The sequence below is a fragment of the Chelon labrosus genome (assembly GCF_963514085.1).
Source record: "Chelon labrosus genome assembly, chromosome: 9".
Lineage (NCBI taxonomy): Eukaryota > Metazoa > Chordata > Actinopteri > Mugiliformes > Mugilidae > Chelon > Chelon labrosus.
This window is the reverse complement of record NC_140359.1, coordinates 24,573,938-24,599,372: the sequence shown is the minus strand read 5'-3', so window position 1 is coordinate 24,599,372 and position 25,435 is coordinate 24,573,938. Positions and strand designations below refer to the sequence as shown.

The 25,435-nt window shown below is 41.6% G+C and overlaps 1 protein-coding gene across 2 annotated transcripts; it reads right to left on the bottom strand.

The window, feature by feature from the left end:
- Positions 1 to 525: 525 nt before the first annotated feature.
- On the bottom strand, positions 526 to 25,062 carry ppil2 (peptidylprolyl isomerase (cyclophilin)-like 2). 2 transcript variants are annotated; one of them, XM_084550713.1, is made up of 21 exons: positions 24,925 to 25,062; positions 24,670 to 24,719; positions 24,196 to 24,241; positions 23,966 to 24,028; positions 23,674 to 23,725; positions 23,456 to 23,507; positions 23,158 to 23,249; positions 22,960 to 23,049; positions 22,792 to 22,867; positions 22,532 to 22,692; positions 20,659 to 20,734; positions 19,953 to 20,059; positions 16,332 to 16,421; positions 13,020 to 13,053; positions 9,331 to 9,448; positions 8,870 to 8,926; positions 6,320 to 6,392; positions 5,158 to 5,220; positions 3,827 to 3,969; positions 1,363 to 1,470; positions 526 to 1,220 (listed from the first exon to the last, which is right to left on the bottom strand). In XM_084550713.1, exons 1-20 carry the CDS (start codon positions 24,954 to 24,956, stop codon positions 1,368 to 1,370), a joined length of 1,578 nt encoding a protein of 525 aa, XP_084406839.1. In that variant the 5' UTR covers positions 24,957 to 25,062; the 3' UTR covers positions 526 to 1,220; positions 1,363 to 1,367. The 2 variants fall into 2 exon arrangements, with proteins under 2 accessions (XP_084406839.1, XP_084406838.1); XM_084550712.1 differs by lacking the exon at positions 526 to 1,220 and having other exon boundaries at positions 1,234 to 1,470.
- Between the last annotated feature and the right edge of the window lie 373 nt (positions 25,063 to 25,435).

The following is a 25,435-nucleotide window of genomic DNA, read 5'->3' as shown; positions in this document are numbered from 1 at the left end:
AATGAGGCCAACGCAGTCCTGCCAAAAACTTTAGGCTGGTTCCAAAAGTGAGTCGATCCTCATAGACCTCCATGTTAAATGTCCAACTTAACAACTCAAATAAACATGTTCACAACTTAAAAACAGTTTTTTGGTGTCTATAGCCAGTTCCTCAATTTACGACATTTGTGAATATAATTTCCTAACTCATAAAAAGTATGCACGATTAAGAACGTGGCTGGTGCACTCATGTTTCTAGCCGTCTAGCCCAGGGATGTCAAACATACGGCCCGCGGGCCAAAACTGGCCCACCAGAGGGTCCAATCTGGTGGGAAGTGTGAAAATTACACTGAAAACTGCAGTTTTTTTCTATAAAACTGCCACCTATTCCTAATTTGTCCGTTGTTTAAGTAAGAGTCGCGGACGTAACCCAACGTTGAGACACAGAACTAAACAGCAGGGGGCAGCAATGTGCCGAAATTTATTTATTTAACTTATTTTTCAGGTTGTTCGTAAAAAGGATGGTTCATTAAATGTAAACTTTTTCCATAATGTTCTTCTTTGTAATAAAACAAAAGAATAAACTGGAGTTGTTATATGGAGCCGCGAGTTTAGCTTCTAAAGAAATGTGGAGATCGGAAAATGAGTTTGAAAACATGACCATGAAAACGTGGCTCCATTTTTTTTTTTATTATCATCTTCTTCTTCTTCTGTTTTATTTCCAGCATGTCAATAGGTTTTATTCAGACTGATGTTTCAGAGCTTGAAAAGTGCATCTTTTCATATGACTTATTTAGCATCTATGTAAACGGTTAAGTTGCATTTACATGAATATCGTCCATGTAGCTGTAGCCATTCAAGAATATGGATTTTCAGTGTGGCCCTAAAATGTCCATCTGACTGGTGTGGACATGAGATCAAAAACCATCTGGAAGTCAAAGGTATCCGGCTCTTCGCGGCCGCCACGGTCTGATGCTGGGAGATAATCATGTCCACAAAGCCTGAAACTCCGATTCAACCGTCAAGGACCAAAGATATTGATGAGACGGTTTTAGCCCAGCTATCGATTAGACTGTCTAGGATGATGAAGATAAGATTAATTACTTCTTATTCTGAGTGGCTTTTCCTCTTTGTTAGAGCCCGTATCTTTGCTGCTGCTTCGTCACACGAACCAAAACAGTCTCAAAATTAGCAGTCACCACTCAGCCTTTGAAGAAAGATGTACAAAATGAGATAACACTCTGGAGAAAGAAAAAAAAAAAAGTGGCTTTAATTTAAATTTCACAAGATGCCAACACTACTGATAGAAAAAATAAAAGTATGAAGGAAAGACATTTTTGCTTGTCCAGTTAACACACAGACTGGTAAACGCTGAGCACGTACTGGTGCTACCAGGAACTGAAGTCTCCAAAGCTGGTCTTGCCCTTGGACTTCTTGGCTGCCACTCCACTGGTGGACGGTCCACTTTCAACTTCAGCTGCTGAACGTTTTCTGAAAGAGAAGCAGGATTATCAAGACATGAGGACCTCCAAGTTTTATCTAGTTCCTCTTGTACATTATGGCTTTTCTTTGATCTCTTTTTGTTTAGCCTGTATTCCCTCTTATTACTGTTTTTTGGGGCATCTCATTCTTTCCATTTTCTTAGTGAAAATATATAAATCTCAGAATTTTGACTTCAGTCTTAGTGGAATATTAGTGGCCATGTACATTAAAAGTTTATTTACTGGCTTTATATCTTATTTCCATTGGCCGACTCTCTCCAGGTACTCCAGCTTCCTCCCACCGTCCAAAGACATGCTCGTTAGGTTCATTGGTGATTCTAAATTTGCTGTAAGTGTTGAGTGTGAATGGTTGTCTGTCTCTCTGTGTTAGCCCTGTGATGGACTGGAGACCTGTCCAGGGTTTACCCCGTCTCTAGCCTAATGACAGCTGGGATAGGCTCCAGCTCCCCTGTGACCCTCCAGAGGACAAGCGGCTACAGACAACTTGCTAAACTCAGGGGCTGCATCAGTTTTTATGTATAGACTTTCTTTCTATTTCTAGCTTAGTGTTTAGCTGTTTGCACCATGGATCTTTGAGTAACGCAGTTTCAACCCCCTGTGTGTGTTGCACATATGGCAGACTTAGATTTTGATGCATTTTTCCCATGATTATTTGTGTTATTATGATCATGACATTATGATCATCAGAACAGACAGACCTAACTGGAAGAAATTGTACATTTAGAGGGATGGCACAAACCTTTGATAATCTATTAATATAATAGTTTCTCTCTGGTTGGAATACATTTGTTGTTTCTGTGCATGTGGGGTGAACTTTAAGTGACTTGACAACTCTTTCCAGGAGGGGTGGAAACATGAGAGAAACCGAAAAAACCTTCATTGTTACTTTCCTGTAATTCAATTCAACTAGATGTATGTGATGTGGGAGGCGGCTGTCTTAGGGTTTCCTGCTTGGTTAACACAGTGGAACATTTAGCAGCTTAACTGGCAGATATCCTCCTCTCAGGAGTTAGGAGATTATTAAATTATGATCATCAAGAACTTGTTGTTAAGTTCAACCACATCTTTGATCCGAGATCAAAAAGTGAAGTTACTGTGAAAAGGCAGAGGCAACGGAAGGCAGCGTGACGATCTCAAGTCAACAGTGTTGCATTGTGATGCTCACATGACAAGTGTCGCATCTAGTTTCTGCACAAACCTTGTCCTTAGCCGACTGATACGTCTTTCTTCCACAGCCCCTCGTTTCCTTCGCCTCTCAGCTGTTCGGAGTTGAGCAGGTTGCTGCTAATCAACCTATTTGCTCTAATGTGTTGCTCATGATTCTGTTTGAGAAGTTGTTGCTAAGCAAGGTAATATTAAAAGAGTTCATGTGTAACTGGCCTAAAATGTGCTTGTATCTCAAAATAAAAGACTTATCTCATCTTCTCATTCAGTTAATAGTTCCACCCTGGCAGAACATGTTTCTAACATCCAGCCGTTCGCATCATATCCGTAAATAAAACAAGCTACAAGCGGCTCACATGCCAACATTACATTTAACCGTCTAGAAAAAAACGAAAGGGCTGTTATTTCAGAAGCCTTAATGGAGGCATTAACCCTGACACGCTCTGCAGAATAACGTGAACGCAACATGATGATAGGAAGGGATAAGGTGGATTAGTTTATCGGGAGCCTCATCAGCTCCAAACACACATTTTCGGTTCAGTTAATGCACCCTCGTGTTGCGGTAATTGTAGTTTCCTGACAAATGCTACAGGCTAATACACGGTTATTATAGTTTACTTTACTGATCCGGAGTCTTGTCTTGGAAGAAACCGCAGTTAAGCATAAATTAATTCTACCAATACAGTGCAATATTACAAGAATCTGTCGTTGTTTTGAATCTCTATTAATACCAGATTATTTTTGGACAACGTCAGCTATTAAGGTGCAAGCTGCTCTACATATGATGCCAAAACAGGCAGAAGTAAAATGAAATATGCTGCAATATCACACCTTAATACACAATGTTCCTGAGCTTGGTAAAAAAATAAGTTCTGGACAATAAACCTAAATTATCCCTGTGGGGAGAACTGGCAATCTTCTTTGTAATTGGCAATTTTGCACATTATGTTTCCTCTCATTCTGTGTTGCTATGTAATCATGTTTTATCATCCATTCATTACTTTCCTGTTTCTTCTCTGCATGTTTTCTTTCTGCAATCTGATGTAAGTGAGCATAAAAAAAATAATAAAAATAAATCTGTATACTTTAGCTTCAGGTTTGTGCTTATGCAGCATTTAAGGACAGTGGTGCCAGTCGAGGGGTGGGTGCAGTAATCAGCATGCGAGTGCGTGCTTCCTTACGCTGTGGCGGGGTTGATGTATTTCCCTACACCTTGCTTGAAGGTCTTTGGCGCCTGGTCCTCCTTGGCTTTCGTCAGGGAGATGCTGGCCTGCTCCTCCTCCTGCTGCTTCTTCTGCACCTCCTTTTCTCGCTCTGCTGCGATCTGAGAGGCAGAAATCACGTGAATCCCTGAGGGGTGCATATCACCAGAGGACAGACAGACAGAACTCCTCTGTGTTGTCAGATATTGGCCAAAAGAACATGTTTCAAGATCTCAAGGATCGTTTTTGTGACGGTGTGCAGGATACACTGAACACACCAGGGGCAATTAAGCATCTTGCTCTAGGACACTCCAGCATGTTGTCTGAAAATATGCATGGGTATTATGACCAGAATAAGTATCTATCCGAGTCTGAGGATCTATCTATCCAAGTACCTATCTAAGTGTATATCTATTTAAGTATCTGTGTGACTTGACTTTTGATCTAAATACCTAAGTATCTAAGTATCTATCGAAGTGTCCATCTATCTATCTATCTATCTATCTATCTACGTGTCTATCTATCTACGTGTCTATCTATCTATCTATCTATCTATCTATCGACGTATCTATCTATCCATCTATCAAAGCGTCTATCATCTATCTATCTATCTATCTATCTACGTGTCTATCTATCTATCGACGTGTCTATCTATCGACGTGTCTATCTATCTATCGACGTGTCTATCTATCTATCTATCTATCAAAGCATCTATCTATCCATCAAAGCATCTATCTATCTATCTATCCATCTATCAAAGCGTCTATCTATCCATCTATCAAAGCGTCTATCTATCTATCTATCTATCTATCTATCTATCTATCAAAGCATCTATCTATCTATCTATCTATCGAAGCGTCTATCTATCTATCCATCTATCAAAGCGTCTATCCATCTATCAAAGCATCTATCTATCTAAGCATCTATCTATCTATCGACGTGTCTATCTATCTATCGACGTGTCTATCTATCTATCTGTCAAAGCGTCTATCTATCAAAGCATCTATCTATCTATCTATCAAAGCATCTATCTATCTATCTATCTATCTATCGAAGCGTCTATCTATCTATCTATCTATCTATCTATCTATCTATCGAAGTGTCTATCTATCCAAGTATCTTCTAATATTTATGTGCACATTCTCAAATATACTTAACAGGAGCTGTGTTTAAAGTCAAATGTGCTGCAGTACCGAGCCACAAAAACTCCAACGAGGCAGCGTTCAAATACAGAGAACGCGCAATCATTACCTGTAGAAGTGTATCTGTAAAAGTATCATTGGAAAAAAAATAATAATTGAAATTCAAACCTGAGCATCTGCCTCTTCGTACGGGTCCACGAACACGGTCGCAGTTATGAGCTTGATCTCCGACTGTTAAACAGAGAGGCGTCGTTTAATGACCGGCAAATGAGCAAATCTATCATTGGATAAAACATCTGGAAATTACAATTTGTGTTTCTGTTCGCAGGCTCAAAACACCGTTTGCTCTTTTAAACAAAACAGTGATTGCTGGCATCCCAGAACAATAATAACTGAGGCTTTTGTCGGCCTTCTGATTGGTCCCCTAACCACCAACCTGAGGGCTCCCAGCATTTGCCAAGTCCCCAAAAAACCTGCAGACTTAGTTAGCGTTGAAACTAATTACTATTAGTCACTACTTGTGATTAATCAAAAATGCAAAAGAAAAACTGATGGAAAAAAATGATTCCAATGTCTGCCAATGTTATGTTAAGGCCAACAAATGGTCAATAAACACACACACACACACACACACACAGGTGGTGGTTAAGGATCTCTTCTCTTTCCCTTATTATAACTAAGTCAGCTTATTTACTATTTATTGAGTCTGCACAGAGAGAAACACCATTTCATTCCCTCTGCAAGCATCTGTAACTACCAGACCTGACATCAAAACGATCTCAATCAATGACTCAGAAAAATATTTCTCCAATAACCTGAGATCCTCTTGGGCTGCTGCTCCAGATGCAACGAGCTAATGATGCAAGTGCAAGCCTGCAACGTTCACACGAAGGATCGGTATATGAACTGCAAAAGGCCGTGCCATGCACAGATTGAAGCACTGTGAATCTTTTTAAAGGCTCGCTTCCACTGCTCTTCTGTAAACTTTAACTAAATCATCCTGCCAAGCAGATATTAAGTGTTCCATAGCTGCTGTGCATGTTGGCGGACTCAGGTCATCGTGGATATTTTGCCTTTACCGTCTGAACATGCGGTTTAGTTTAGAACAACAGAATGAGAAACTTTCTGGTTTGGAAAGGACAAACTCGTCTGTCAGTGCTCTCTCACACCTGACCTCGAAATCATTCATGTCAGGGTCAGAATACTCTCACGGCTGCTCTTTGTGATCTGCTCCGTACAGGGGTGTCGGCTATAATTAAAGATGGTGTTTCTTCTTCTGATTCATGCCGTTTAAAGTTAATCTAGGCCTTGAACTATTTCTACTTCCTACCTTTGGTTTGTCTGTTTTAGGATCACTCTCCACATTCTCCATGGCTGTGAGTGCCTCAAATCCACCAACAACTCTGGAAAAGAGAGACAAAGCAAAACATTGGCTTTTATTTGTCACCATGACAAGTCTTCTATGCAGCTAAAATTCACTGCAAGAGAGCTGCAGGTTCTGCATCGCTACAACAACAACTCCTCGTTGTCACATGTTCACATTAATGGACGCTTCACAGCTGCAACCTGACTGAACCTAACCTTGAAGTTAATATGCCCCAAAGGCATGCGTCAAGCAAGTATTAAAAAATGCATGTTCAATCGTCTAAACATGTCACGTTTGGTTCTCACAGCAAATCATTTACTGGCGCAGGGGTTTGTGCAGACCTCATCATATTCCCTCAGATAACGGTGAACATGAGTTTCAGTAAAAAAAAAACCATTATTGCAGTCGCCGCTATCGTTGGCTTTATGGTGTAAACACAGCAGGGAACCGCTGAAGATATAGAGTCTGTCAAATGGTGAGGGTCAAGAGGCGATCTGCTAGAGACTCCCCTGGTGCAGACCACTTTAAGAAGTTGCTCTCACTCCACTCTTTAAACTCCAAACTCTTTATCCAGCTGCTCCTACGGGGGGGTTACGATGTGCAGAGTGAAAACAGACGCAGAGAAACAAACACAGGCAGTGCACCCAATAGTCTTGCAGGGGACGCTTCGCAGGCCACGTGTCCTCGGCTTCCACATGTTCAAATAAACAGAGGAGCAGCCTCGTTCAACAACACAATCCCAATCAGCCGGTCGCTTTAAAGAACACGTGTTTTACTTGAGGCCCATTTCTCAAATTCTCTCAGAGATCCAAACACTCTGGCAAGTTTTTTAAGATGTTTAAGTGGTTTGGAAATTCTTTTCAGTACAATACAGATCTAGTCAGAACAAAAGCAGCAATATTGAAACGTAAAGCCAACATAGCTGTCTGCACAAAAAGGGTCTAAAAGTTATGTAAAGAAATCATATCCAATCAAATCATTAAATAATCACTGCAACTATTCTTTAGTTACACTAATTATTCCAGCTACTTCTATCAAATTTTGTTTTGTTTATTCTTTGTCACAAATACCAATCAGCCACAACATTATGACCACTGACAGGAGAAGGGAATAACATTGATCATCTTGTGACAATTCACCGTTCTTCTGGGAAACTTTTGGACCTGGCAAAAAACATCAAGAACAGTGCAAGGTGTTGACCTGGCCTCCAAATTCACCAGATCCCAAACTGATCAAGTATCTGTGGGATGATCCACAGAGGCCCCTCCCCTCAAAGACCCCCCCACTAACAACATCATGTTGCCAGACACCATAGGACACCCTCAGAAGGCCATTCATGTCCATTCTCTGATGAGTCACAACTGTTTTGAAGGCACAAGGGAGACCTACACAATATTAGGAAGGTGGTCATAATGTTATGCCTGATCGGTGTGTGTCTGAACCAGAAAAAAAACATTAAGATAATTCCTTGGATTGTTTTCCCCTTTCATTCAAAGACTAAACTAAATAATTGGTGCAGCCCTGTTTCCAGTGTCATTTTACATAGTCACCAAAGAGTACTGTGTCAGTTTGGCACAATCTCTACATCTCAATTTTTATGTCGCCCCCAAATCTGCCACACAAAGGCTAAGCCAATATGCCTTTTGAGATTAGTAGGGGAAAAGTCAGCTGGCAAATTTAAAGCCTGGTGTCTACACTCTGAACAATTGACACAATGCGTAGATCAGCTTAAGTAGACTGTCACTGCCGGGGCCATTAAATGTGCAAAGACTACAGTCTGGAGAGTATAAAAAGCTGGATGCAAGGTCAAAGCAGATTTTCTTTTTTTAAAGTGTGCTGACCATGTGAAGAATCAGTCACTTGAAAGCAGCAGTCTGAATATTTTTAGAAAAACAGCCAAGGCTGTCTCTGAAAGACAACCATTTAAGATCGAGCTCAGCTCAGCAGGGAGAGTGAGCCATCAGTTTAGATTCAGCGTCTACTAAATTTTTCACTTCGTTCTTGGCCGCGAGTCAGACCGGGAAGTCACAATTCTCTTTGCACTGAGCGATGCTGCAAAGGAACTAAGAGGGTGAGAAAGAGACAGAAAGTAAGGAGAAAAAGAAGATGTATAAACGACAACAACCTCTGACGTGTCTGTCAGGATTGTCAACCTTCGAAGCCAAAAGCTTATAAATTACTCAGCAAGCTTGGTTTTTACATCTGCAATGGATTTACATAGAGATTTACATCCAAGTGGCTCATGTTGCTGTTGGAAGCAACAAATAAAAGTGAATAAAAGTGACTTTCACTGAAAAGGGAAAAGACAGAGAGAAGACGGAGAATTTTCTGTGCTTGTCCGGCCACTCGGAGACGTGGAGAAGGAAATGTGGGTTGGAGCAATAACAGTCGCGGCCTGCGTTGTGTGTGACGTGTAGTTTCATGTCTGGCTACGGCCGAGGGTGCAGCCTGGAGCTGATGCAAAAGCATAAATCTAGCGAAACACCGTGGCTTCGAAAAGGAATCGAGTTTTACCTTCCAAATATTGTGTGCTTCCTGTCGAGGTAGGCGCACGATCGGAAAGTGATGAAGCTGAGAAAAAAAAGAAATAAAAATCCTTTAGTACAAATAAGTAAATGCACAAAATGATCTGCAATAACAACGATTAAATAGCACGTTTAAAGGTGACAATTTAGCTCACCAAACACTGTTTTATGTGATTTCTAAGCCGTGTAATGAAGATAATAAATTGTCTATAACACGTTATTACTTCGTTATAGCTAAAATTGTTTTAGGATGGTGTATTAAACATAGTTCTTACATCCAAATGTACTTTTTAATAATATAACAATCTCCAAAATTACACAAAAAAGTAAATACCACAATGCTTCTACATTTTTTCTCGTCTTATCCAGCTGTTGGGGCGTCTAATTCTCTGTCGGCTGACTTTTCTACCGCAGAGGAACAGTTCAAGAGTTTCGAAAAGCTTTTCTTACAACTGAGACTTGTTGGTGTTTGGACCCGAGTTTGCCATGCTGAGAACACCCCGTCCGGTGTGGGATAAGTTGGGCCGAAACTCATCCTTGAAGGGTTTTCCCCAGAAGGATTCACCTCCTGGGAATGGAGAAAGAGCGTGAGGGAGGGAGGAAGGAAGGAAACGCAAAGAAAGAGAGAGGCAAAAGGAGAATATGAGAAATAAGTCAGTCCCTAACAACCATTTTCTTTGATCACTACCGCAGGGAAGACATTGTAATGTGGATATAACCCACTAAAAGCAGCAGTAGTTTTTATATTTCAGCACAATCTTTGGTTGAAATCATTAACTGCTGGACACTTGTCTCAAATCATACGTCAAACAATGAGTCTGGTACGGGTAGTTTAGCCCCAGGATTGACCACTTAAGACGTGTTCCAACAAGAAAAGCACAAGAGCGATTAATAACACTGGTGATGGAAGTTTCCGTGCAGCTTTCACGGTCTTGGTTACTATGCAGACTCGCTGGCTTTGCATGCAGGGATACTTAACGGAACAGAAGCAGCTCACCTGCTTGTTCATCAGGTACACTAGGCAAAAGGACTGCATTCGAATACGAAGGTCTTGCACTAAATCTTATCTCTTCTTACTCAGCATCAGTTTCCAATAACTGAGAGCTGTTAATCCGACTGAGTTTTCGTTTTTGAGGCTGTGGTTTCTAGTACCAACATGTGTTTTTAGTCAGTGGCTAAATAATAGAAACACTTTGGTTTTTTAATTCAGTCCAGTTCAACAGCCAATGTTAGTCCTGCAAAATACCTGCTGGGGTATCTCTATACTGTCAGCTCAAATTTATATATGATGTACAGTTCATAGTGCCACAGTTTTGCACACATTGTGCAACAAAAATGATATTTCATTGTTTAAAAAAGTGAAAACTATACGCTTCATGTTAAACAGATTCTGTCGTATTTAACAGGTGACCACTGGTGGCGCTACTGATGAGCGGCCCCTTTCCTTTTCTTGCATCTTGAGCTCCACTTGCACGAGCATAAAAATAAAAGCACACATACATGCACAGAAGATAAAATCCACTCCGCTACACAGTCGTGCAGATGTGATGCACACAAGCTTATACAAAGCGGATTTCTAATCATTTCACTCATCAGCGTTTAACATGCCTGAGAGAACAGCAAAACACAAGTAAATGACAGGAAACAGGAACTGGTTAGCTGATGTAAACATAACTGTAAATGGAAAGCAGGTTTCAGCGATTCCAAAAAAAAACACAGAGAGAAGCAAATTAATTCAATATGGCCAGTGCAGTGGATGCACAAAAGTTTTTTTTTCGTAACAAGAATGGCAAGTGACAACAATGTCCACCTGCATAAATACACCGATCAGGCATAACATTATGACCCCCTTTCTAAAATTATGTAGGTTGCCTCCAAAACAGTTGTGACTCATCAGAGAATGGACATGGGCCTTCTGAGGGTGTCCTGTGGTGTCTGGAAACAGATTGTTGTTAGTGGGGGGGCCTTTGAGGGGAGGGGCCTCTGTGGATCATCCCACAGATACTTGATCAGTTTGGGATCTGGTGAATTTGGAGGCCAGGTCAACACCTTGTGCTGTTCTTCATGTTTTTTTTTTGTGTGTGTGTCTGTCAGGCTGCATCCTGCTGGGGATGGCTGCTGCCATCAAGGAGTGTCATTGCTATGGGGTGGGGGGGCCTGGTCTGGTCTAGGTGGGTGCTACATGTCGAAGTAACATCCACATGAATGAATGTCAGGTCCAAAAGTTTCCCAGCAGAACACTGAACTGTCACAAGACGGTCAATGTTATTCACTTCTCCTGTCAGTGGTTTTAATGTTGTGGCTGATTGGTGTATATCTCTACATGCATATATCTCTACATGTATATAGATATATATCCTTAAAGCTAAATGCTGGACTAGAATCTTATTTAGTTAGAAACACAACAATATATGGAGGATTTTCTTGTCTAGGTATGAAAAACATCTACCATAGCTAATAAACTTAGTTCTAGTCAGTGGTTTTAATGCTGTGGCTGATCGGTCTAGACACAATGTTGTCACAAAAACACGGAAACATATTTTTTTTTTGCCAGTAAGATAAAGTCTCTGTTCTTTCAAACTATTATGTCAGCAGAATGAAGCAGAAGTTCACTGTGGAGTTCACCGCGATCAGAGTTACATTTGAATCATGTGAAAGATGGTCACATCCGTTCTGTTTGTACGAAAACAACACAGAGAAGCTCCATTTATTTAAATCACTGCACCACTGCAGACACAAGGCTCTGTGCATTCTCACGGCAAGCAGGAGACCGGTTTGCCCTTGAACACGGAGCCACGTTGAGAGCCTTCAGCTGTGAGTTATTATTCAGACTGACTCCATCATTAAGAATCATCATGATGAGTATACAGGAACACACACCGCGGGAGCTCATTGGCTCCCGACAGGGGGAGAGGATCTGTCGCCCTGAGGTGCGTTTCGCTGTCCTGCCAGCTGGTGTACGTGCATGAAGCGGTGTGTGCATATAAAAAGGTACTGTATGTGCTCTGTGAGAGTGTTTATGTTGTGAATGTATGCTACGTTTTGAGGACGTCAAGTTCCCTCGGTGGCATTTTTGCATAATTTATCAACTCACTGACATTTTACTTCGGCACGACTGGACGGTAAATGAAGGGAGGAGGAGCGGGAAGGATATTCACTCTCACTAAGGAGTTAAACGATCAATCAAACTGCAGCAAACTACCGCTGATGTGAATTTAAAAATGTCCTTAAATTAGTTTAACAGTATAAGCTCAAGTTTTTGGCAAAGTAGCAATATGAAATATAAAAATACGTGAGCACTATATCTTTAAAGTTTGTGTCCTTGTTTAAAACCACCAGCCAAAGCGAGTAAAGCTCCCCCTGGTGGCTGGCTGCAGTATATATGTCATAAGCTCCGCCCCCTCCATGTTAGTGGATGGGACTTGGACGGAATTAAAACACTAAAATACACGTCAAGGGTAGTTTCTGTCATTTTAGTGAAGCGGCTCATTACCACACCAAGAAAGTTAAGTGTCATAATTATCAATATATGTCTGTTGACTTACTCTGAGCCAATTTTAAAGGTGTACAAGTTGCAGCAGGTTTAATCGCTCCAGAGCAGCACTGCTTCCCGAGCTCTGTGCCAACACTGTTCAGTGCAGGTGATGAGGAGAAATTTTACCTACAGGCCAGAAATTCTGCACCTCATAAATCCGTCACGGCGGATGGGTTTTGCATAGTGTTCAGAGAGACGCCCACGGACACAAAGCTCACATTGTGCTGTAAAACTCTCACAGCAGCACGGCCCAGGCGAAAGTAGGAAATTTTCCTGTGTGTGGCCCGGCGGTTGATTACACATAGCTGCATTCAAAACTGTTTTCTAAAAGCATGGAAATTACACAGTAAGCTTGATGATTGGTTGTTCACCACACCCCCCCCCCCCCTCAGTCTGTACCCTAACATCAGCCCTCTGCTATCTACATCACCTCTGTCTTTTTATGTGTGTGTGTCTTCACAGAGTATTTTTAGAAACACTCCTGACTTGCATCTTGAGTTGCAGGCGGTATTTACGCAATGCTTTCCAAAAAGGAACAATTAATAATTCAGCAAAGACTCGTTATGTAATTCAAAATGTAGTTTGAGTGCAGTGCTCGTCTTACCTGTGCCGGTTCCAGTGGGGTCTCCTCCTTGAATCTGGGGGCGAGAAAATAAATAAAATAAATAAAAACTCAAGTGACAATGGCTGCAAGCTGAAAGACAAGGCTTGTTCTGCAAACATTTCGGGGAAAATGTTTAGCCGAGACTCGAAACCAACCACAATTAATTACAGATGAATGATCTGCAACTTTTTATATGATACATTAATCATTGCTCTGCTGCATTTTTCTGCTTTTACGAGTAAAATAATTACTGCAACGCCCTTGGATAAACTGTGAATGCCATTGTTTCACTACTTCTTGATGCGTGATAAACTAAACAATTAAAAACAAAATAAAGTCCAATAACGTTTAGTCCCAGCCTTTGTCAGACACCCAACCTGGAGTCATGTTCTTTGCAGCAGCCACAGTCAAAGCTTTCCAGGACACTGGCCGCTATTGTTCATTGTTTGGGCTCAACCTGCCTATTAGTGTTTCCACAGTGGGATTTTGCACACAAGTTCTTCTGTGGGAAAAATAAATAAATAAATAAACTTTCACGAGCATGGCCCTGTCTGTATTTTTTTACCGTTTCTGCAGGAGATCTATTATCTGAATGTTTAGCATTTGTTTGTATTCAAGTTGCTGTGCAGCCATGTTTTCTACAATGAAGAACAATTGAGTGAAAGGAAACACTAAAAATGAACGGATAGTGTGGGAAGATAAAAAAAGTAAAAAAAAAAAAAGGGTGTTGACATTGGTGAAGCCTGTGTTTGGTGGAAAAAGCACCGAGGTGGAAACAGGATATTGTGCCACTGGTATGTTGGTGTAGTTTGAACCTACCTCCTCATACCACCAACACAACAATTAAAACTAATTAAAGCCGTACGCATCAGAAGTAAGACTGGAGAAGAAACTTTCAGAAGGCTTTGAACTAGTGGAAATGCTACTTTCTGCCTCTTATAGAGATTTATGGTCATGAAAAACACAAATCAGGTAAACACCAATTCAGTGTTCGGCTGGGAAACTTTTGGACCTGGCATTCATTGGTGTGGATGTTACTTAGACATGAACCACCCACCTAGACCAGACCAGGCACCCCCACCCCATAGCAATGACACTCCTTGATGGCAGCAGCCATCCCCAGCAGGATGCAGCCTGACACAGGCACACGCACAAAAACGCTTTTGGAACAACTAAAGAAAAATATGAAGAACAGCACAAGGTGTTGACCTGGCCTCCAAATTCACTAGAACCCAAACTGATCAAGTATCTGTGGGATGATCCACAGAGGCCCCTCCCCTCAAAGGCCCCCCCCACTAACAACATTGTGTTGACAGACACCACAGGACACCCTCAGAAGGCCCATGTCCATTCTCAGATGAGTCACAACTGTTTTGCAGACCTGCACAATATTAGGAAGGTGGTCATAATATTATCCCTGATATAGTTTAGTGTCACCATTTTTTAGGCTGAAGTACTAAATGAATGGTAGTCTTTTCTGCAAAGAAACTACAACATAATATAGACGCAGAAGTCCCAGGTTCATGTGTAAAACAGCCGTTTTATTTTAGCGCTCAACGATTAGCCTGCTTCACAACAGACTGTTTGACTTGTCACAGCCAGGAAAGCGCGGCTGTATTAACGATGGCTCAGGCCCATTACAGTGCCCCAGTAAGCCATGATAGCAATGCATAACCCAGGACCTCCTGTAAGTGGAAGTAAATTTAACACCTGTGCTTCCCCTGCCGCGACAAGTCAACATGTCTCCTTACTGTCTGAGCCTGTCGCGCCTTCAAAGCAAAACTGACAAATTCCTTAAATCTCAGGGTGTTCCGAAGCCAGACGTCCCTGATGAATTGCAGCGTTAAAAAATAAATAAATAAAAAAGGAGAAACACGCTTCCGTTCCCTGTTGCTTTTAAAGCATTTGTTGCTATGCAATGACTCTCTCCAAGGCTACCTCTCCTCTTCTTTCGGGCGGTGTAGGATAAGTCGAAGCCGTAAGTGGCGCGGTAATTACGGATAAACAATTCACAGCTCGCCACTGTGCATGAAAACCACGGGACGGAATGAGAGAAAAAAAAAAAAAAAAAAAGGTAAGGGCCCTCTTGAGACCAGATGTCCACTCTCACAGCCACTTTAATTATGGGAGCGGCACCTCTGAAATAAACAGAGGAGCGGCTGATCACAGAGCTGTCATTTTTAAATTCTCAGTCTTTGTTAAGAGGCTTCAGATGAAGAGCTGGAAGAAAAAGGATTGTACTTACTGATTAGCATCTACTAAAAATACATCATTATATCAACAGAAGACGTAATTGGTAATAAAACAATAACTGTTTAATTACTTCATATTTTCATTCACATTTAGTAGGAAAACTAATCAGTCAGTGATGGAGAATAAACCCACATATATTTAGTTTATCTCGATTTCTCAGACTTTAATTACTGACTTCCATATAAAATGGCATAACAAGGAGTGTGTGGTTATTAGATTAGATTGGATAGATACTTTATTTATCCATTAACATTTCCAGTAATAAGACCGTCCTTCTAAACTCTAAAGATTAGATTTGCGAATATTTTCATTCGTATTTTTATTACATGCAAATCTGAGTACTGCAATTTCTTTTATTACCAAGCACCCGATATAACTTGTCCAATCTTCAGCTCAAAACAACGCTCCAGTCCAGATTTCCAGTTTTGCATCTCCGCTCCTCTATTTCTGGATCTTAATGAGCAATTTGAGTATTGGCTCATAACTACTGCACATATCTGAACTCTAACCCCCCTATCAGACTAGATGGGAGGATGTTTAATGTTTGTGCTGATGGATGTTGAAAGGAAAAGTGTGAATTGTTTGAGTTTGAAAGGATTTCAAAGAAGTAAAATCTTGTAATTTGAATATTTCTGTTGTCCTCCGGGTCTCAAATGTTTCTGTATCGCATAATTTGGTATAAATGCGGTCTACCGCCTATGGATTCCGAAAAGAAGTGCACAATAGACAGTAATTACTCAAGAAGAAGGTGGCAAAAAATGTGGCGACACGTTATATTTTAGGATTTATAAATAGTCGAACAGGCTGGATCCTTTTTCATCAGGAACCTTGGTTTAAATTTAAAGAAGCCAGAGCAAGAACTAAGGTAATGATGGCAGGAAAACACTCATTTTTGACAGAAAATAAACCTTGAGCAGAACCTAGATCATGTGGAGGGCACCCATCTGATTCAGACGGGCCCGGAAGATGAGGAAGAGAAGAGGGAATCAGAAGCAAGCAGAGAAATTCAAGCTTGCTTCCGACGCAGTAAAAGTAATTTCAGTAGGTCAAAATCATTACCATGAAATTCCGGATGGACCTGTGGAAGACCGTCCCGTCGTAGTATCCTTTTTTACACAGACGGATGAAATTCTCTCCAGCTTTGGGAACCTGAAAAGAGCAGATATTGTTATTTTTATTTTGTGAGAAACAGCAACAAGGAAAGTGAGAGTAAAACGTGAGTGGCCTGCGCTGTTTACACTTGAATTTATACTTGTGAGCTGGCGTGTTGGCACTGCTCCGGCGTTGAGTTTCTCTATATACTTCAAACAATAGCAAATGGAATAGAAGGGCCCATGTTGAAGCTAATTGGAGCTAATAAATGGGGAGTTACGTGCACTGAATCTACTTTTACTGAAATCACAGCAGGTCTGAGGAGAAGGCACGTAGGAGACAGAAGGAGATGGTACAGGCTTTGGCGTAAACAACAAACCTACGCTGCACCTATATTACACCTATAGAGTACCTACAAGTACCTACAAGTACCTACAGCATTCATATGTCTTTGAACCAACACAGAAGCATCATTCTGGCTTTCATAAACCAATCTTCAACTTTCAGCACAGTCATTTATGAACACATTTCCGTGTCAATAAATTCATCTGCTCTGTAATTTCTAAGAAAATTCACCCGGAACGCACACAGAGCAGACTGGGAAAAGCCAAAACATGATCATTATGCATGTTTAAAATGAAATTGCCAAAGAAATCTATCCTCAAACAGCTTTGACGCTGATGTGAATTCAGAACGAGAGGCTTCGACACTGCTACCACAGGTGATTAAATAAAACTAATGCAGCAGCGTACTACATTTAAACACTCATCAGCGAAAGAGATTAAACTGTGCAAATCTGTAAGGCCCCAAAGAAGTGACTGATTCATAGCGACGCAGACATCACCCTCGTCTGTATTTGCCTACAGAGAGAGAGAGAGTCAGAATACACTGGACACGTGTCGCTATAGAGGAAGGTTCAAATTTCGGCTTCGGCGCAGAGGAAGCAGAGGAGACTGACAGCATTTGCAGATTTCCATTCACGTAAACAAACACAGTCTCACTTTTTCAACTCTGTCCGACCCCTTTTCGACAGTGTCTGTTACACACAGAAGTCTGCAGTGAACTGGAGTTCATCTGTTGCCTGGGGCGGCCTGACATATCTACGTAGCTCGAAGCCAGGCTTAGTACTCCTCCTGTAAAGCTGTTTTCTCGAGGTAAAGAAAAAAAAAACATCTGGATTGCTGAAGGTGGGTGATAAAAAATGTTTGGGCATCTTGTAAATCACTACAACACACCTACTCACAGGAGCGGACCGACTCAGGCTCTGGAATAAGGCAGCGTTTGTTCCCTAAGCGGGAGGAGTGGCTTCGACTATGACTCTCTGGTCAGGTCCAGTGTTGTTAACGTCAACAGCCTTGAGGAACACTTCTGTGTTTGTGTGAGAAACATACTTTTTTTTTCCCCCCTTGGCAACAATGCTTGGTGGTTTCCAAGAATCACCAGATGCTTTCGTAAAACCTATTTTTATTCCCTGGCTTTTATTTATTTATTTTCCCCCCCGCTGTGTGACAGGTTCTTCTAAGCTCTACTGGTCTTATTTCCACCTACGACTCAATTCTGCCGCCGGGGTTCAGCGCTCGGCCTCTTTTTCCCCCCTTCTGTCATAAATCCCAAGATTTTCAAAGCTACAAAGAGGCTTATTGTTTTAAACCACTAGACTAAAAAAAAAAAAAAATGATTGGTTTCTACAGTTTTAGGCTTTAAATTGATTTCTGGAATGGAAAAGAACAGGAAAAAAAAACAGCCATCAGGTGATAAATTATCCGGTACAACATATTACTAGCGCATCTATGAATAAAATGCACGAAATATACAAGCTCTCCTTTTTTTCCTTCTTTTTTTTTTTGCCAGAAACTTTTACCTAAGACATCTCCATCTGTGACAAACTCCTGCTGCCCGGTAATGACGTTAAATTGACTGTGAATCCATTTGTGTCCCTCTTCTTTTGTGTGCGAAGGCCGAGAATGTTTGAAATGCAACTCGACTTAGAAACATGCCTTGCTACCCGAAATAGTCAGCAATCAGTGATGTCAGCATGGAAACAATGCGGGTCTGACGCAGAAGGAAAGGAAAGGAAAAAAAAACAAAATGCAGAAAATGTCCCAATTCACTCTCGGTTTCCCAGACAATCAGCCAAAACATGAGAGCTTGAAAGACATAATTTAATTTGCTTAGACATGTCTAAACATTTAATAATAACAACGTCTGTTACTTCTTTGTCTTCTTACTTTTTACTCTGTCAGATATGAATAAAATAATAAAGTTGTAACCTTCTTTGATGACATACACCGATCAGGCATAACATTATGACCACCTTCCTAATATTGTGTAGGTCTCCCTTGTGGTGACATGGGCCTTCTGCGGGTGTCCTGTGGTGTCTGGGAACACAATGTTGTCAGAGGGGGCCTTTGGGTCCTATGAGGCTGTGAATCATCCCACAGATACTTGATCAGTTTGGGATTTAGTGAATTTGGAGGCCAGGTCAACACCTTGTGCTGTTCTTCATGTTTTGTTGAGTTCCTAAAGTGTTTTTGGGGATCATCAAGGAGTGTCATTGGTATGGGGTGGGGGTGCCTGGTCTGGTCTAGGTGGGTGCTACATGTCTAAGTAACATCCACACAAATGAACGCCAGGTGTAAAGGTTTTCCAGCAGAACACTGAATTGTCACAAGGTGGTTAGTGTTATTAACTTCTCCTGTCAGTGGTTTTAATGTTGTGGCTGATCGGCGATAAAAAGGCTGGGGCGGCTGACACGTCCGAAGCCGGGTGAGCAAATGGGCACTTTACGGGGCGGATGGCTGTGGATCTGTGTGACTGAGAGCGTATGTGACAGTGAGGTGGCACTCATTAATTCATAAACAGCAGGCCACGAATAGAGCTGCAATCTTGTGTGAAAACCACCGGGGAGGAAGGTGGGGCGGGGAGGGAAGGATGCAGGGCACAGAGGGCAGGCCGTATAACCGCTGCAACCCCCCTCACCCCCCCCCCCGCGCCCTCCCCTATTATTCTGATTCGTTGGCTCCGAAGCCAATGAAAACCAAGCACACAAAGCGCTCGGTTACCAGGGAGGAAATGCATTCCCGGAGTTCCCACGTCTTGTAACCTTAACAAGGTGTCACACAAGCAACACGCTTCTGCCAAGATGGAAAACTGGCAAAGAGGCTGATTTCTGTCTTTCGGATGAGTCATCCTGAATAAAATTTAACCGTCCGCTCAGGCCGAAGCTACGCCACAGTAACGTTTTTTGAGAGCCAGCTAATTAAATCGAACCAAGACTGAATCACAGCCTCGGGGTCCAAAAACACCAAGCTCCATTTATAAAACTATTACAATTATTATTTACTGGTTGGATTTCCAAATACCCATTAATAAAGATGATATATTTTCACTAAAAATGATATTCACTGCTAAAAGTTTTATCGTTTCAACATCCTTCCAACACTTCCTGCCAGCGACACGATGCACGATTTCACATAAACTTCCCCTTTCCTTGTAATTTTATCATGTAACGATGAAGTTGAGGGTTGATGACGAAGACTTTTGTTCAACACAATATATCTGCTTTTACGTTTGTGCATGTGTCCTTACTTTATCACAGTGCAGCTCGATATTCAGGTCTCCCTTGTTGGTGTGCAGGCGGACGTAGCCTTTCTTCTTCACGTACTGGTAGCGCACGGTGTCGTCCGCGATGGCATCTGTAACGGAGGAACACGCATTCACGCACGCTGCACTGATGTGTCTTTTGTAAATGATAATATTTACGACTGTAGCCGGCAAATTAAGCTGCTTGAAAAACTACCTTTTTTATTTTTATTGATTGCTTGAGTCTCAGCTCAGCCACAGGTGAGATCTGTGACCTTTAAAACCCCTCCGTGCCTCTGGTGCAGTGCAGGCCGGTATTTAGGTCTATGCATGACGTTGATCGCCTCTTAACAATCTTAAAACTCTCTGTATTTTGTTACTAGCACCTCATATGTATACACAGCATATGAATGCATCCTTTTCCGGAAAGCCGAACTAGGTCAGTAAATCCAGACGCTGTTCTCTCCGTCTGAAGCGAACTGAACCTACTATACAGTTGCATAACAGCAAATCTCTCCCATGGAGCAGCTCGGGCGGCTGACAGGAGAAGAAAGCAGTCGAGACGAGCGGCTCCCGCATTTAACTGTGCGAGCCGCACTTTGCCACAAAAAGAGCCCGCGTGACGAGCAAGTGCTCCCTGGATGAACAGCGGTTAAAGCAAACAAAAAATAAGCTGCAAATCTGTGTGTTTATGTCTGAGATGTTCACTCGCCTGCTTCGTGTACTGTTGTAGGAGTCATGGCTGTGGACGTGAAGGAGGCAGAAACCTTTCCTGTGGAGTAGTGGGCCTGAGGAGGAGGGGAAAAAAACAAAGAGGTATTCAATCAACAGGCAGAAACTTCCTCATTAAATAGGACGAAGTTCTTCCACTTTCTTTGCGTCTCCTGTTTACATTCTACAGATTCTACGTGATTAAGAGTAGAGTCCCCACCCAAGCCTAAAGAGGTCTCTCCCATCTCATAATTAAGGAGTAGTGGAGATGCTTTAAGGCTATTTGAGAACATCAATTAAATAGTAACATGCACCTAAAAATACCGGAGGACTGGCGGAGTTATTTATGTCAAGACAACTCCGTTAAGATGAAAAGCGGAAAAAGTGAAAATGGATTTCAAATGCTCAAGTCTCCTCCACGGTCGCGGCTAAGCATTCTTCTGCTCCAGTTCACGTGAAGGCGCAGGAAGGCACAGACTTTACCTTGTGCACCCCGTCTGACCTATATTGCCCCCCCCCCCCCCCCCCTTCTCTCAGATGCTGTCAGAGCGTCACTTCGGCTGTGAATCGACGGAGAGCGGCGACGCTAAAGGAGACGCTGTTTAAACCGAATCAGCCCTCATCTCCGGGTCATTCAAGGACAGAGCCACGGCGCTAATGTGACTAACCGCCGTTGGCCTTTCCTTGCTGCACTGAAGTGCGTTTGTTAAACTCCACTTATGATGACTGAGAGCGAGCCGGTATAGGAAAGGAACAGGAGGTACTTTTAAGATGAAAAATATAAACTCGCTGCATATTTAAACAAGGCTTTCTCACTCAATCATTCATGTACTGACCTGACGTGCTCTCACTGTCTGGGTTTTGTCTCTTTTCAAACATTTGTCTGAACTCCTCTATTGTTGTCATTGTATTATATTATTTATCCTCCCTGCATCACTGGAAATAGTCTTTGTTCAGTTTATGGATGCAGTCATTTGTCTTGTCGCCCACAATACAGTCAGCGTATTACTTTTAATTGTTTGGCTCCCTCCTGTGTTCAGAGTAAGACTTACACGTGTCTTCTTGAGATGCTGCAGAGGCACAAATAATAATAATAATAATAATAAATCTGATATATAATGTTTTGATAAGTTATTCATAAAGAAAATAAATAAACCTATGACTGAATTGTATTTAAGTTCATCTTGACCTTAGAAGTGGCCTAAAGGCACCTCAAGACTATGTGCATTTAAAAAAGCGCCTTAAAAGGATATCTTTGGGCATGTTTTAATAAATTGCAGCTTTCAAAATCAAGCACGACCTTTGATGCCAAAGTCAACACGGACATAATTAAGAGGTTATAAATTACATCAAGTGCAAATCACAAAGATCCGAGACAAGTGACCAAACAAAGCTGAGCTCTAAGAAAAGCCCGTTTAAATTATATAAAGGCTTAAAGTTATGCATAATTCAGAGAAAGGCCACGGGTGAGTTTTGCTTGAGTTCGCTACAGCTCTACCTCGAAGATCTTTTTTATGTTTTTTAATTAGCCCTGGAGTAGGGAGGAGTCTGACAGTGCTAAGATGGTGACGGCTGAAGCCACCACACTGAGGATGAAAAGGGTTCCTCCAGCTTTACGCACGGTCCATGAGGGCACCATAATCTTTTACCATCTGGTCTTCTAGCAATAAGGGGATCTAATTATTTTAGAGAAATGTAAGATGCCATTAATGGGATATTAGTGAGAGTTCACCTATGCATTGCAAGCTTTTTCAGCCACCTCATTGTGTTCTAGTCCTCCAAACACTGTACTTACATAAACAACCTTAACTGCTATACAGCTATGGGAAATAGGTTTTTTCACTAACTTGTGCTTTTAAATAAGTTTAGCTTACAGCGTTTAATTTGTCTGTCTTCTTGGCCTTTGGCTCCTTCATGGTGGAAGCCAGCAGCTGGTCTCCCTTGTAGTCCTTGTAAAGCTCGGCTAAGGTCTCCCTGGTCTCCAGATTGGTGCTGTTCAAGCGGTACGCCGGGTCCAGCTTGGCTTTCTCCTCATCTGAACAAGAAACCAGGGAAAGTGAGAGGGTGGACGCGGTGTAAGCGCGTCAACTTCCCGACGAGAATTAGCAAACAGTTAATTTGCCCGATAGCTCACCTGGATCCAGCACTTTCAGGTTGTTTTTCACATGGAAAAAGTTGGAAACGTTGAATTTATCCAGGTTTGTGGGGTCCTTTGACAAAAAAATTAAATAAAAAATCATCAGATTTAAAATCACTTTTTGTTAAATAATGTGCAATAATAAATAATAAAGTAACAACCTACCTGCAGTGTTATGATATCCTTTCTGGCAAAGGGTTCATCAGTCAACAGATCCTTAAAAGTTTTGGTCTTGATATTCAGCTGCTCAACAGCCTGAGTAAACAAATATGACACGACACTGAAATCAATATCATCTTTATGTGTGTAATTTTAGAGAATGTTTTGTGTTGCAGTTCTGCGAAAGAGTGCGAGTTCACCAACCTCATGGGAAAACACATTCCCAGTGACTTTGTTGGTAACAATGTGGGAATTATTTGTGAAGACGTTGTACAGAACAGGGCAGTGATACTTTCCTGAAACAGAAAGAGAATGTAATATACTCTCTGCTGAATTAAATCACACATCTTTCACATCTTCCTTCATTTTTAGTCCAGCAATAGTCTGATGTTGACTTTTTATAACCTAACTATTGGCCGATGTTTACTCCAGTCAAAAATCAACTTCTTATGCCACTAGTTTCTACTTCTTTCATTCGTGATTAAAACACAAGCATATTTACCATCGTTGTTCTTGGCAAAGTTAAGTTTGATGAGGGATTTTGCCTCCAGTTTCTGTGAGAAAGAAGAAGACAAACAAAAAAAAACATAGTTTTCCTCTACAGCAGAAACATTTTTTCTCTTTGTCCAGAGATGGGTATGAACCATTTTTTGGCCAGGTTTGTAAATGAGAGCAATCTCTGGATGAGTTACAACGTGATGAGCATCACCGATTCCTTACCTCTCCAGAGATCGGGTTAGTACCATACTTCTTAATCCATGGAACAATGCTCCTAAAAGAAAGTAGAAAAGATTTGGCCTTTTAGGTCCAACGAGAAGGCGGCAAACGACTGCATACGAGATGCCACACTCGTTTCTTTCCTTTTCAACGTCAAACATAGGAACAACTTCTTTGCGAAGTGGACAGTTTTGTTTACTGTGATCACTGTCGAGATGACAAATAATTCACACAGCAGATATGGTCATAATCACCGTCCATCACAGTCAAAATGTAACCGACACACACTACTCACAGCAGGTCAAAGACGACTCCCTCCTCAGTACAGACAGGATACTCAAACGGCTGGAGGGACAAGCTGAAAAGTTTCAGAGAAAATTGTTTCAGTCAGATGAGACACGGAAAACGATTTTGAATTTTAATCTCAACCAAAGTATTGGCAAAACAGCGCAACAACAACAACTACACCATTTTGAAAGATGTAATGTGCAATCTCCTGTTGATGGAAAACAAGTCTCTTGTTACCTGCAGTGGTCGAATGGAAGCCGTCTGAAGTTTGACTGTGGGATGTCTGAAAAGTAAAAACACAAATGATTTTGAGGGGCCACGGCCTAAAACTTTAAAGTTCAACCACACCAATGATAACAATCAGGGTTTGTTGAGGTTTTGATTCAATATTAAGTTAATTTCAGTGACTGTAGATGTAATCTGCAGCTGTTAAATGTGGATACAGGCTGATATGAATAAGAAAGTGTAATCGGTGCAATAAAAACCACAGCATGAAGTTGTATAGATGCTCATCCAAAATAACCAAAGTAAACAAACTATCATGATGGTAAGCGTTATTGTACAAGTGCAACTAAAACAGATTCTGTAACAGCGTGTAAACAATGTGCTGGAAGTAAGACAACTATTAAATACACCCAACTTCATAGATTTAATCAACGTTTATGTTTAACAGAAACAAAAACAGTTCAACTGGACGGCATATCAGCTCACCTGGCCGCTTTCCTCCATAAAAGTGTGTGTACTCCGCACACGTGATGTACCTGCGAGGAGGATAAATCGCACAGGTAAACAAAAAAAACCGCGGAAAGATAATGAAGCAAACACAGACAAAAGTTGCTAAAAGTACACTGTCAACAGAAATAAGCTAACGTTAGTTTAGCTAGGTGGCTAGCCGGAAGCTAACGTTAGCTAAAACAACAACAAAAAGAAGCACGATTCAGAGGCGCGGGAAACTGTTGTAGTTACATTTTATCCTTCTGGTGCTGTCGCTTCCCCATCTTGAGTTTTTGAGTACGCGGGAAAGATTATCCGCTGTAAAATGATAAAATTAAAATGTTAAAACACACGATACGCTCGTTTTTTTCCCTCGACTTCCTGTTTACGTTCTCTGTCGCCGTTTTAATTGACGTCGCTCTCTTGTTATAACCGCACTGTGTCGCCCCCTGTCGGTAGACTCAGCCACCGCCGAGCCTCTGTTTACACACTTTCAATCAAACTGACATGAGAAGTAAATAACATTTAAACCATCTTGTGACAATTCAATCTTCTGCTGTTAAACTTTTGGACCTGGCATTCATTGGTGTGGATGTTACTTAGACATGTAGCACCCACCTAGACCAGACCAGGCACCCCCACCCCATAGCAATGACACTCCTTGATGGCAGCAGCCATCCCCAGCAGGATGCAGCCTGACACAGGCACGCACACAAAAACGCTTTAGGAACAACTCAAAAAACGGCACAAGGTGTTGAGCTGG